The sequence below is a fragment of the Trichechus manatus genome, unplaced genomic scaffold (assembly GCF_000243295.1).
Source record: "Trichechus manatus latirostris isolate Lorelei unplaced genomic scaffold, TriManLat1.0 scaffold00046, whole genome shotgun sequence".
NCBI lineage: Eukaryota > Metazoa > Chordata > Mammalia > Sirenia > Trichechidae > Trichechus > Trichechus manatus.
In genome coordinates, this window is record NW_004443982.1 from 5,178,188 (window position 1) to 5,193,009 (window position 14,822).

A 14,822-nucleotide genomic window follows, 5' to 3' on the forward strand; every position below is an offset into this window, starting at 1 on the left:
AGGCGGGGTGGGGGACCCACCTGACCACCGGCCACGACCCTCCGGGAAAAAACACCTACCCTGCCTCCACTCCCCAAATTGCGCATCCCCAATCGGAGAGGGGGGAGGGGAAACAGGATGCGGAGCTACGCTTGCGCACTGCTGCCTTCAGCACCACGGACAGCACCTTCGCCCCCGCCTGTCGGCGCGCTCCACAGCGGCCCCAACACTGAAGGCGCACTGACGTCAGTCGCCTTTCCTCCGCAAACTCCCCTTCTCGGCCGCCTTGGTCGCGTCCGCGCCGCCACCGGCCCAGCCGGACTGCACCACACGGCGCGCGAGATAGGGAGGCACGGGCGCGACCATCCGCGCTGCGGCGGCATCGACTCAGCGCTGCCTCAGTCTGCGGCGGGCACCGGAGGAGTCACATCGTTCCGGAGAGCGCGGCTGTGCCCCTGGGCCCCGAGCGGTCCGCCCCCGCGGCTCCTGGTCAGACTGCCCGCAGGATCCCCTGCCCAGCGCCGCAGCCATGAACTACCTGCGGCGCCGCCTGTCGGACAGCAACTTCATGGCTAATCTGCCAAATGGGTACATGACAGACCTGCAGCGCCCGCAGCCGCCCCCGCCGCCGCCCGCTGCCCCCAGCCCCGGGGTCACGCCCGGTCCCGCGTCCGCCACTGCCGAGAGGGCTTCCTCAGCCGCCCCTGTGGCCCCTCCAGCCGCCCCTAGCCCCGGGTCCTCGGGGGGCGGCGGCTTCTTCTCGTCGCTGTCCAACGCGGTCAAGCAGACCACTGCGGCCGCTGCCGCCACCTTCAGCGAGCAGGTGGGCGGCGGCTCTGGGAGCGCAGGCCGCGGGGGCGCCGCCGCTAGGGTGCTGCTGGTCATCGACGAGCCGCACACCGACTGGTAAGCCACTGCCGCAGACGTCTCCCCATGGACGTGTGTCCCCAGATCGTCCCGCGTCGAGCAATTATAAAGCACCACTTGTGTGCCCGGCACCTGGCCCCCTCCCTCAAATCCTTTTCCTTTAAATATTATGCTGGGCTCTTCCTGTGTGCCCTGCTCTAGTACCCCCACCCTAAGGCCTTCTCAATGGATACAGGCAGCAGTTATCCAGTGCCTGCTGTGTACCTCTTCCCCAATCCTACTCCCCCAAAAGCTTTTAGCTTTAATAAGTCCCGTGAGCATTTGAGAACTTAATATGTGCCCTGGCCCCCCGCTTTCGCCCCAAAGGCCTTGTCATCTGATGGATCTTGTGAGCATTTAGAGTACCTGAAGTGTGCCTCATCGAGGAGCCTTTCCCCAAGACCTTTGGCTTCGATTAATTTTTTGAGTATTTATTGAGAGCCTGATATGTGTCCTGTCTCCCACAACCCTTGCCCTAAGGCCTTCTCTCTAATGGATCTCGTGAGCCTGTATCCAGTCTGTGCTATGTGTCTCACCCCCAAGCCCCTCCTCAAAGGCCTTTTAAACTATTATTGAATACCAGCTATTTATTGGTTAAATCACCTCTACTCCCAGAAGCCCTTCCCTCTGTTCAAAGCCACTTATTCATTCCACAAATACTTATTGCGTACTTTCTATGTGTCAGAGTGTGGGAAGCATTTGCTAAGCGCTGCTATATACCTGGAAGAACTCTCCTTCAGCTCCCCGTCCCTCTAATCTCAGCCACCGTCTCGCATGCCTATACCTTTTCCTCTGTTCAATCCCACAATCATTTATTGAGCACTAATTGTATACTAAAAACCCCACATTCAAAGCCTCTTCTCCTCCCCGTCTTGTAGCCCTAATTCCCCCTTCAACAGTCTCCACCCTGCCTTTCAGACTACACAATCCTGACTTTAGTAGCCATCTCCCCAACTTCCCTTTTCCCCCAATTAATCCAGAAAGCATTTATTAATCTCCTACTTTATGCTGTTCAGGACTCCCTGGGTGGCACAAATGGTTAACATGCTCGGCTGCTAACTGAAAGGTTGGCGACCCGAGTCAATGCAGATGCACCTCAGAAGAAAGGCCTAGAGAACTACTTCTGAAAAATCAGCCATTGAAAATCCTATGGAGCACAGTTCTACTCTGACGCACATGGGATTGCCATGAGTCAGAATCAACTCGACGGCAACTGGTATGCTGTTCAAAGAACCACATTCTAATTCCTGCAGTAGGATCCTCCACTCTTTACTCCATCAATCTATAAAGCACTTATTGAGCATTGCTATAATTTCTTCACCAACACCCACTCACACAGGTGCTATCTTCTTGGTTAAATTTGCTCCATTGAAGTCAGCAAACCTTAATGAGATACCTGCCGTATATTGGTAACCACCCTCCTTTAGACCTCCCTTTTCCACTCCCCACTTCCAGGCAGTCTTTTTCTGCTTTTTCCTTCATTCCATCGGGCACTTATTAATTAACCTACTAAATACTGATAAGTCTCTGTCCCTTTCCCATAATTGCAACTCCAGTGTTTTTTTTATTCTTCTAATCTGTCCAACAAACATTTATTGGGCACCTGCTAATTTCAGGTCACTGTAATATAGGGTCACTATGAGTTGGAATTGACTCGATGGCAACGGGTTTTTTTTTTTTTTTTGCTAATTTCAGTGAAAGATCTTTCCTTCTCCTTCTGCACCCCAGAAGCCTCCTTTTATCCCAGCAGCACCTCCAGTCTTTTCTTCCAGTCAATCTAGCAAATATTTATTTAGTGCCTACTATATGTGAGGTGGATTAGACAAAGGGAGAGAGCCTATGTACACTAGGCCACTAGTATGGGCAACAGAGACCTCTGCATCATCAACTTGCAGACTTTCAGAACCATGAAAGCTTTAGGGATTTCAGTCTGGAGTAAAGGAAAGGTTGTACAAACTCCGTAATAGAGTGAATGCCTAAGTACAGTCTGATGCCTTTCCCACCAAACCTCACCACTCTGATTCCTTTCCAGTTGAGGTGGGGTGGCCAGGCTTTTGTAGTCCTGCATCAGTCAGTCACTGGCTGTAGGCTGCCCCCTTGGAGAAGGAGTAATCTTGGGTGAGGCAAATTCCAAATCCCTGCAGAGGACAATTCCTAGTGATGGACACAACTGTGGGCCTTCAGCAACAGATATTCCCAGAAACTGAGGGATGATATGAATACCTGAAGGAGAGGGGGAGGTTAGAATCTGTGTAGAGCACACAGTCCACCACTTGTACTGCTTAGATCCACTTGCTTCTTATGGGAAGTTCACCCCATCTGGGAACAGCATTTCCAGGATTCTTACTGCCGTTGTTTTCTGGGGGAAACTTAAAAGAGCAAGGTTAGTGGGACAAACTATAGCCTCTGCTACTGCAGTTGATTTCAAGGTCATAAATATTCACTATCTCTTTCCTTTACTATACATTCTAGATTCCCTTCACCCTCAGCTAGCACCTTTGTTGATCTCAGTGACTTACCTGTTGAGTGATCCATTGTCTCATCCTTGAAAGGTCTGAGACCCTGGTCACTATGCCATTCTCAGGCTGTGGCTGCTGCACTAGTCTATTTACCATCAAAGTTGAACAGAGAGTACCAAGAGATGTTAAAATGGACCACCTTGGTGCCAAGCATATTCCTCCTTGCTCCCACTGTGTAGCAGTAGCCCTACCTCCTCTTAATGATCAGGGTCAAGTAACCCTTCCAAGACACTGACTCCTCTTCATGTCCCTTGGCATGAGAAACCTGACTTGCCCAGGTATCGGCCATAGCTTATGGTTTAATGGGTTTCTTGCCACGTCCTCTAGTAGCAGTGTTCCCCTTTGGAGAACCAGAACCTCTAACCCCGCAGAACTCTGAGCAAACAGGAAGCACAAATTCTAGAAGTGGATCACCGAGAATGATGATAAGCTTGGCCACTCCTCCTTTAACTGCTGAGTTCCCAGACCCATGTATTCTACCTATTAGGAACACAGCACATACAGTGGTTGTTGATTTAGGGTGTACACTGTGTTTTGGAGGATGGTGCCCATTCTTTCATGGTATCACCTCCAAGATGAGGTCTTAGCTGTAGTTTCAACAAGTTTTACCATCACTCTATCAGGACAGCAGCTTCTGGTTGGTGTGCTATGTGATGTAATCAGTGGATCCCATGGTCATGGACCCACTTTTGCACCTCCTTTGCTGTAAAGTGTGTCCTTTGGTCTGATTTAATGTTACGTAGAATCCCATGCTCATGGAGCAAGCACTCTGTAAGCCCTTGGACAGTGATGCTGGCTAAGGTCCTTCAGTCAGGAAAGGCAAACTCATATATGGAGTAGTCCAGTCAAAATGAATCACTACTCTTTCCAGGGTGGAAGTGGCCCAATGGCAAGACCATAAAGTCAGTTTGTTACCAAGTTTATCTCTTTGAGAGATGGTGCTGTATCAGGGATTCAGTGTTGGTCTCTGTTACTGACAGATTAGACATTTAGCAATAATGCTCTTGGCCACACACATAGCCTCTATCTCTGCTGCTATTGCCACTTCATTCATGTGCCCATGTGCTATCACTGGGTGGCTGATTATAAAGGCTGACTCACATTATCTGGCTGACTCATTCATTCTACCTGTTTGCATAGTGCCACTTTCATGGTGGATGCTATCTGATGTGTGTTAAAATGCAATACAAAGATCTCCACTCCTCACTTTTTGCCAACTCCAATATGTCCACTCACATTCCTGTATCCCAGACCTCCTTGTCCTAATCTTCCAATACTTTTTTCTTCCAGGGCTATGACCAACCAGCCAAGCTATTCACCACTGCTCATAAGTGAATATATATTCTAATTTTGGGCCACTTCTCTTTCCATGCAAAGTGGATAACCAGGTACACAGCTCAAAGCTCTGCATGTTGGGAGCTCTGCCACCGTCTTTCAAGGTCACTCCAAGTAGAGCTATAGGGCAGCCAATATCCATTTTTGGCTTCTACCCAGACGAAGTCAACCGATTTGTGAACAAAGCTTGAGTTGTTTCCTCCTTCATTAGCTGGTTGTAAGGGATCCCCTTAATGAGCGGAGGGAGAGGCACTAGCGCAACAATTGTGGACTACATGGAGATCTGGGTTAACTGCTCATGCAACTTGCTTGGTACTACTTGGGCTTGATCCTGGCAGCTGCGCCTGTCCAACTTTATTACTTGGTGAGTCTGGCAGGACCCAGCTGATAATGGACAGTTTTGGATGCATAGTCACTTGGTGCCTTATGATCAAGCATTTTGTCTCTACCAGGGACCAGTACTGCACCAGGATTTGTTTCTCAAAAGGCATATAATTCTATGCTGCAGATGGCATGGCCTTGCTCCAGAACTTCAGGGCCTCCCACTTGGGCTTCTCATAAGCTCCACACTGCATCTTTCCAATTACTAACACCTCGAATATCATAGGATCTGCCAGATCACGTGGCCCAAGCGGCAGGGATGCTTGCACTGGAGCCTGAACCTGCTGCAGAATCCTTTTCTGCTCTGGCCCCCACTCAGAGCTGGCAGCCTTACATGTCACCTGGTATATGGATCTGAACAGTATTTGCAAGTGTGGAATATGCTGCCTTCAGAACCTGAGGAGGTCTACCAGTGGTTGTACTTTTTTCTTCGTGGTGGGGGGTTCGAGATGCAATAATTTGCCCTATACTTTCAAAGGACTATCTTGCCATACCCTGGACCACTAGATCCCTAAAAATTTTACAAATGTGGCAGGTTACTGAGTCTTCATAGGGCTTATCTCCCACCCTTATGTGTTTTACCAAGGCAATGTGCTGACCATCTCTTGTTCATCTTGCCCAATCAGTATGATGTGAACAATATAGTGGTCTAGTGTGATATTCTGTGAGATGTCCAGATGCTCCAGGTCCCTTTGGACTATATTATGGCACAGGACTACGGAGTTAACATAACCCTATGGCAAGACCGTAAAGGAATATTGTTGTCAGTCCCACATGAGTGTGAACTGGTTCTGATTCTCTTTTCTACTCAGAAGAGAAAAGAATGCATTCGCCAAATCAGTGGCCGAATACCATGTACCAGAGATCTTACTAATCTGCTGTAACATGTCCAGTACTGCAGCTACATTCATTACATTCAGGGATACTATTTGGTTGCGCTTACGATAATCTACAGTCACTCTACAGAATACATCCAGTCTCCTTAGGGGCTAAACTGATTAATTCAATGGAAATATGATGGGACCAATGCCCCTGCACCCTCTAAATCTTTAAGAGTAGCAGTAACATCCACAATCACCTCTAGTATACAATATTGCTTTTTATTTACTGTTTTGATCACGAGGGGAGGGCAGTTTCCGAGCCTTCCATTTGGTCTTCACCACTACAATAGCTCTTACCCCACAGACCAAAGGGTTCTGACAATTACAAATTATGCCCATTCCAATTATACATTTGTTAACTAGGGAAGTAACTACTGGGTAGATCTATGGACCCAGTGGACCCACTGTGAGCAGGACTTGGGCCAGGACTTCATTTATTACATTACCCCTTCTGTGTTTCTCAGCATTGCTGGTGCCACTCTTACCAGCATATTCCTTATTGGTTTGTTGTGTATATCCTCTGAGCCCTCTCTTAGAACATAGCTGGTGGGTTTTCCAGACTTCAATAGTATATCTACTTTAGCATGTCTGTTTCTCCAAGTCCTTTTATCTTTTCCTCCACATTCTGCCATGGAAGCTTTGGCATTTCTGCTTCGTGTAGGGTGGGCCATTGTTTTTTCCAAGCTTTCAAGAGTCATCTTAGCAGTGTGTTAACACCATCTCCTAGGATCCTTGCCAAGGTGTTTATTTCTGTATCCTGGGGGAGTGTTCCAACTTTATGTTCTACCCCCTGGATCCACTGTCCTCAGGATTCAGTCCCACGCATACTTTCCCAGCTCCTGCCAGTACATATTAGCCAGATTCTTCAGCTTCTACATATAGTTCCTCTCCTTCCTTTGCAAGCCTAGAACCTCTCCAGTCAGGTATGTTGGATTTGACCCTAGTTGCCAAGAGAGGAGGTGGGTTTTGATTCTGAGAGGGGCAAGCATCATTTTATAAGGCACCTGCTTCATTTGAGGCTTCTGCATTATCTTCAAGCAGAGGGAAGCTCTATATTCTAACAATGGAGAGTGGGCTATTAGTGTAGGCCCAGTGGGATCAGGTGAATCTTTAAGTTCAAGATTTTTAACTGCCTATTCCAAGATATCCCCATCCCAAGTCTCAGGGTCTCATTCCTTCCCTGTGAGGCCCTGAACATGGCATAGAATATGTGCTAGGCCTGATAACTGAAACTTCTCTGAAGCTCTGCTACATTTACAATTAAGACCTTAGCCTGGTCTTCCCTTCTCTCTGTCCTCTGGCTGCTAGAGATTAGGGCCTCCTTCAGTGCAGCCCAGGGAGACCCTCTGGTTTTCACATTTTCCCTTGAATGGATGATTATTCACCCTAAGCAGGTCATAGTATTCTTCAGCTAATCAATGGCATTTAGCCAATAGTCACCGAAGTCTGATTAACGTTTCCCTGATACCTCTTAAGTGCCAGGGATATTTCACCAGCCAGTGCATTCCCTTCCACTGGTATCCCATTACAGTCCACCATCAGTTAAAGACACTACTGCTGCAGGGGCCTACGTTGTGATTCTCCCACTTGGGCTTCTCTTAAACTCCACACTGCATCTTTTCCTACTACTGACACCTCCAGTATCATAAGATCTGCCAGATCATATGGCCCAAGGGGCAGGGCTGCTATGCCACAGCCTGGAACTGCTGCAGAGCCCTTTGCATTGCTACAACATTCCAGGGCCTATCTGTGCTACACCTCCCACCAGTGATGTGATGGAACCTCATTGACAGCTGACTGCTGGATGATCCAGCTCCAGAATTGCTTTAGAATCTGCTTTGTAGTTTCACTTCTCTTGCCCACTGTTTTGGTTTGAGTTCCCTGGAAACACTTTGAGGCAGAGATACACATGCAGGAGGAGTATTGGGATCAACACCTTTGGGATCAACACCTATAAGAAGGGTAGGATTGAGCAGAGAAAGGATCTGACCCACAATGAGGTTGCATCGGAGGCCTCAGATGATCCTAGGGGGAGCTCTGGAATTGTGAGGGCCCTTCAGAGTCAGCCCCTATTAAGGCAAGAAGGCTAGCCTTTGTATCCTCTCATAGACCAGATATAGGCCATGTGTTACGCTCAGAAAGTAAGTGTAACTTTGACCAAGTCAATTCCTTGTGACAGAAGACAAGTCCTGGTGGGGACACAGCTATGAGCTGTTAACAGCTGATATTCCCAGCAGCTGGGGGATGTATGCATTGGCCCTGAAGAGGAAACCACAAGTATCCACTACACTTGTGGTCAAAAAAGTTTGAAAAACAGTGATATATTCTGAACTCATCATCATTTATATAGATGAAAAATGTGCAGATCTGAGAGAAATTCTTTTTTGACACTTGTGAGGTGACAGTGTCAGTGATGTTGTGTGTGTGAGAGAGAGAGAATGAATAGGTGTGTTTGGGATCTTTTGTGTGTGTCAGTGATGTCAGTAGGGCCCATTTGTGCTGTGTGTATGTGTCATAGACTCTGTGTTCACATCAGTGACCCTGACAGTGTCTCCTCCCCTCACCCCCCCTTCCATGAGAAACCTGACTGGGCATGAGGCTTTCTGTGGAGAGGCCTGTCAAGAAGAAATCCTGGGCCTGGGGGAGGAGGCCACCAGAAACAGCCTAGCTGTGGATGGGCCCAGGGACAGTGACATACATAGCAGTTTGTGATGTGCCTACTGCTGCTCTTACTCCCTTTCTCTTCTCTGGTGTTCCCTTGTCCTCAGCTGCATTCCCTCCCTGGCCCCCATCAGTGCTGGCTACCTTCAATCTATTTCTCCTTTTCTGATACTGCTGCCCACCTATGACTGTTGTGTCCCTCACAGCACACAACCACATGTAGAGAATGCACACAAGCAGACACAGGCACTATGACCTTCACAGACACTGAAATACACACAAACAGGCACACTTCCTTCATATATATGTATTTTACAAGTTCTCTGACTTTTAAAAACCTGCATGCAATTTCAAATTATGTTACAGTTCGCAAAGCACTATTCATTTTGTGAAGCTTTTCAACATTTACAATAGCAATGTGACTAGCAGACCATACTTTGGGAAATGCCTGCTCTCTGTGGTTTAAGGAAACATATTACAGTTTGCAGTGCCCCTTGACATTTACACACCTCCATGTGAATTACAACAGACTTTATTGTTTACAAAGCACTATTGATTTTTCAAAATATTTCAGCAATTATAAAGCAATTTACAGTTTCTGTAGTGGCACTGAGGGGCAAATGCTGGGGATCAAGGGACCATCTTTCCTTGTATTTGAGTATTGACAGATGTGCTGTGCTTTTCATCTCCAGGGCGAAATACTTCAAAGGAAAAAAGATTCATGGAGAAATTGACATTAAAGTAGAACAGGTTAGTTGGGGCAGGTGGACCTGGGAGTCAACTGTCCAGACTGTAAACTGGGTGGTCATTTTTGTGTGATGTGGGGGAACCACTGATTTTGTCCCCTTCCCAGGCTGAATTCTCTGATCTCAACCTCGTGGCTCATGCCAATGGTGGATTCTCTGTGGACATGGAAGTTCTTCGGAATGGGGTGAAGGTCGTGCGGTGAGTATAAAACGGGTACCTTGGTATTATGGGAGAGGCATAAGGACTCCCTTAAAGCTGAGGGAATCTCCCCTCCCATCCATCTGTGAGCAAGAACTTAGACACAGAAGGTAGGGAGGTAGCTTTTTTTCTGAAGAAAAACCAAGGATCCAAGCAGACCACAAGCCAAATTTTTCATTTATTAATTCAACAGACATTTGTTGAGCATCAATTGCATGGCAGGTGCTGCTCTCAGCATTTTGCAATCAACAAATGTTTAATGAGCACCTACTGTGTGCAAGATGCTGAGGACCTAACAATGAACAAAAAAGACCAAAAAAAAATTAAATAGTGTAAAAGTGCTAATAAAAAATATATATAGTGGTAAAGGGATGTAGGGATAGTTGAGTGGTGATGGGGTCTACAATTTGGATAGGGTGGTCCAATAGTGTGGGAGACATTAGAGTAAAGATATGAAGGAGGTGAAGGAGTGATCCATTCAGATATCTAGAGGGGATAATGTTCCAGGCAGAGGGAACTGTCAGCATAGAGGCCCTGAGGCTGAAATTTATTCTGGGTGGCACACTTTGAGGACAGGTGGTGGTCTGAGAGATTGTGACCAGGGAGCTGTCAAAGCTGACCTTGGTGAGGAGAGGAGCAGGTAGAAAAGGCTTAAGGGGATCACCAGATGGGGAAAGGGTAGAAAGGGTCCTCGAGACAGAGGGAAGAGCTTGTGAATGTGTGCAGAGGAAATAAACCACTTTGCAATTTCTGGGAACTGTGGAGATTTAGAAACTTGGTTTTTGTTCCAAGGGTGGTGGGGAACTTCTAGAGGCACCCCCAACACTCCTACCCTTGCCACCCCAGGTCTCTGAAGCCAGACTTTGTGCTGATCCGCCAGCATGCCTTCAGCATGGCAAGGAATGGAGACTACCGCAGTTTGGTCATTGGGCTGCAGTATGCCGGAATCCCCAGTGTTAACTCTTTACATTCCGTCTACAACTTCTGTGACAAGCCCTGGGTGGTAAGTGATGGAGAGGGTGCTACTGGCAAAAGGAAGAGCTCATGTATGCATGTGGGAGCCTAAAACCACTGTGATTTTTGAGAACTGAGGAAGTTTAGAAATTGGAAGTCCGAGCATAGAGACTCCCTCCAGGTGAAGGTCTTGCTGACCCATTTCTCCTGGCTCTCGTAGTTTGCCCAGATGGTTCGACTGCACAAGAAACTGGGGACAGAGGAATTCCCCCTAATCGATCAGACCTTCTACCCCAATCATAAAGAAATGGTAAGTCTGGGGAAAATAGAGTGGGCAGGAGGGAAAAACATTGTAACTTCTGCAGTGATATTACCAATGACTGTGTTGTCAATGGAATGATATCAGAGAGTGCAGCTGGTGCGTGCATGTGGAGGTATGACACTGCTTTGTGATAGGGTTTATCAATACCATGATTTTATTAGTGGTTACAAGTGCGAATTAAATCATTAATACCAATAGTTATCTGATCTTGTTACTCTTACTACCTATTCTCACCAGTATTAAAAATTGATTTCAAATGTAAATTAACAGAACTAATATAATGAATCAAATAGAAATTGAGTAATTGTTGCTAACATTATCAAATATTGCTCCTGATAGAAATTTTTACCAATATTTCAAATTAGAATTGCCAATAAAAATTATCAGTAGCAATGCTATAAATTAAATTATGTTTACAAATAGAAATTGACTTATTGGTTACTATTATCATAAAGGACCCCTGGTGGCACAGTGGTTAAGAGTTTGGCTGCTAACCAAAAGGTCAGCAGTTCGAAATCCACCAGCCACTCCTTGGAAATCCTATGGGACAGTTCTACTCTGTCCTATAGGGTTGCTATGAGTCGGAATCGACTCGCTGGCAACGGGTTTGGTTTTTGGTATTATCGTAAATATAAGCCCTAATATTATAAATTGTCACCAGTACAGGCAGTTCCCTGGGTTATGAACGTCCAACCTACATACAACCTGTAGTTATGAACCAACCCCCATAAAGCCTATTATGTTAAAAATTCGAGGTACATACAGTGGTTTGTAATAACAAACGGGTACTACTTTGTGACACACATCAAAACATTATTATTATTATTACTATATTATTATGTTGAAGATGTTTTAGTGTATCTGGAAGTGTTTCTTTAATGATTTTATGCATAAAAAGGTACACTATGTACTATATACTAAGATAAACATTTGACTAACTGATGTTAAATACAAACTGTACCTGACTGTTCCAATTTATGTACAAATGCAACTTAAAGACAGCTTTAGGAACAGAACTCATTTGTAATCCGAGGACTGCCCATGCTACAAATTATGGTTACTGATGTCAATTTCAAGTATCAATGTTAGGAATTAAATTATAATTCCTAATAGAAATTGGATGATCATAAAGATTGTAAGTATTATTACAAAGTATTATCAGTATTACAAATTATGCTCTAATATAAATTATAAGCATCTATGTTTTGAATTATACTTAATAATAGAAATTTTATTGTTATTACTAATATTAAATATGACAACTGATATTGCAATTTTTTACCAATGTTACAAATGAAGATTATCAGCATAAATGATGAGTAACTATATTGTGAATTAAATTATAAATAGTAAAAAATTAAACTATTAGTACAAACATTGTAAAATATTGCTACAGATATAACAAATTATTACCAATGTTACAAATTAGGATTACTAACAGCCCTGGTGGTGCAGTAGTTAAGCACTCATCTGCTAACCAAAAGGTTGGTGGTTCGAACCCACCAGCTGCTCCATGGGAGAAAGACATGGCAGTCTGCTTCCAAAAAGATTACAGCCTTGGAAACCCTATGGGGCAGTTCTACTCTGTTATATAGGGTCACTATGAGTCGGAATGAACTCAATGGCAATGAATTTTGGGTATGTTTTGAATTATAATATGGTGATTAGTGGAAACCATTATTAATGTGGTTAACATTCCAACTGATATTGTAAATAATTACAAATATTAAAGTAATGATTACTAATATAAATTATGAGTAACACAATTATAAATTAGATTTTAGTTACAAATAGAAATTACATCACCTTACTAGTAAATGCCATCAAATCTGATAAAATTTTACCAATGTTAAAATTATGTTTTCTCATATAAATAATAGTTACCAGTTTTAGGAATTAAATTACAATTAGATATCAAGATTGACCCAACATTACCAACTTGATTAAATAAACATTGCTACTAATATTACAAATTTTTACCAGTATTACAAGTTGTGGTCACTGATATAAGTTAACAGTGTGTTATGAATTAAGTTTATTGACTAATAAAGATTGACATTAGTTCTACTGAAACTCAATTTTTATATCATTATTACTATTCCACATTCTTTGAGAGTACAGTGGAGTGTGATTAAGATCATGAACTCTGTAGCTAAAATTTCTGTGTGTGAATCCCAGGTCCACAGTTTATTACCTGCCTAACATAAGAAATGTTACTTAAATGCTCTTTTCCTCAGTTTATCTATCTGCAAAATGTGGGTAATAATAGTTCCTGCCTCATAAAGTTGATGTGAGAAATAAATTATTTAATAAATATAAAGTGGTTAGAACAGTGCATCTGGCATACTGTAACTGCAACCTAAGTGTTGAAAAGTTCTCTTCTATTCCTAATTTTTTAAGTAATATTTGATTGTGTTTTCAGTGAAAGTTTACACAGCAAAATAGGTTCCCATTTAACAATTTCTGTAGAAATAGTTCTGTGACATTGGTTACATTTTCCACAATGTCTCAACATTCTCATTATTTTGTTCTGGTTGATCTGTTTCCATTAATCTAGTTTCCCTGCCTCCCATTACCTTCTCATCGTTGCTTTAGAGTAAATGTTGACCGTTTGGTCTCATATAGATGATTTTTTAAAGGAGCACATTTCTCACGGGTGATATTGTTTATTTTATGAGCCAGTCTGTTGTTTAGCTGAAAGGTGACCTCCGGGAGTAGTTTCAGTTCAGAGTTTAAAGGGTATCTCAGGGCGATAGTCGTGGAGGTTCTAGTCTCAACTGGTCCAGTAAGTCTGGACTTTTTAAGAATTTGAGTTTTGTTCTAGATTTTCCCCCATTCTATCAGGGTCCATCTGTTGTGTCCCTGATCAGAATGGTTGGTAGTGGTAGCTGAGCACCATCTAGTTCTTCTGGTCTCAAGGTAGATGAGGCTGTGGTTTGTGTAGGCTAGTTTCATCTTTTTTTTTTTTTAATTTGTTGTTGTTGTTGAGAATATACACAGCAAAACACACACCAATTCAACCGTTTCTACATGTATAATTCAGTGACATTGATTCCATTCTTCAAGTTGTGCAACCATTCTCACCCTCCTTTTCTGGGTTGTTCCTCTCCTAGTAACATAAACTCACTGCCCCCTAAGGTTCCTATCTAATCTTTCTAGTTGCTGTTGTCACTTTGCTCCCATACGGGTAGTTCTTAAAAGAGTATAATGTTCAAGGCAGACATTTTTTACTAGTTAAGCTAAATTATTGTTTGGTTTTATAGTTGCATTGTTTAGTCTTTGATTTCCTTCTTTCCCTTTTGCTCCAGATGAGCAGAGACCAACAGCTGTATTTAGACGGCCTCTCACAAGCTTTTAAGACCCTAGACACTATTCTAGGATGTACAACATAAACTTTATGAAGTATATTATGCCAGTTGACCGAGTTATCCCATGAGACTGTAGTCTTAACCTTCAAACCCAGTAAACAAATCCCATGAGGTGTTTGGTTATGTCTAAGAGGTATCCATAGCTGTGCCCCCTATGTGCTTTATTATGTACCTGAATATATATGCAGCATACACATACATGTATATACATATGCCTATAGTACACCTATACATGCACATATATACACACACATATACCTACCTATACACACATATGCATACATACCTACATATGTAACCACACACATATTTTTTGGTTGTCGTTGCAAAATTGTATATGTTATAGCATTTACCAAAAATGTCCCTTTCTCATTCAAATATGATGGTGGAATTAGATCATTTTCAGATAAACAGAAATTAAAAGACTATGTAAAAACCAAACCAAACTTACATGACTTATTAAAGGGAGTCCTTCAATTAGAGAACAAACAACATCAGACAACAGGCTGAATCTAGACACAGGATTGTACTAGCCAGATACCAGTCTAGGAAATGAACTCTTAAGGACTAT

The 14,822-nt window shown here is 43.8% G+C and overlaps 1 protein-coding gene across 2 annotated transcripts in view; it reads left to right on the plus strand.

Moving 5' to 3' along the window:
• The first annotated feature begins 385 nt into the window (after positions 1-385).
• SYN1 (synapsin I) overlaps positions 386-14,822 on the plus strand; it is a 59,656-nt gene continuing 45,219 nt past the window's right edge. For both annotated transcript variants that reach the window (XM_004376884.1, XM_004376885.1), the window contains exons 1-5: positions 386-885; positions 9,355-9,412; positions 9,516-9,607; positions 10,454-10,610; positions 10,782-10,871. In XM_004376884.1, the coding sequence (XP_004376941.1) occupies positions 509-885; positions 9,355-9,412; positions 9,516-9,607; positions 10,454-10,610; positions 10,782-10,871 (774 nt within the window). In that variant the 5' untranslated portion in view covers positions 386-508. The remainder of the gene's footprint in view (positions 886-9,354; positions 9,413-9,515; positions 9,608-10,453; positions 10,611-10,781; positions 10,872-14,822) is intronic.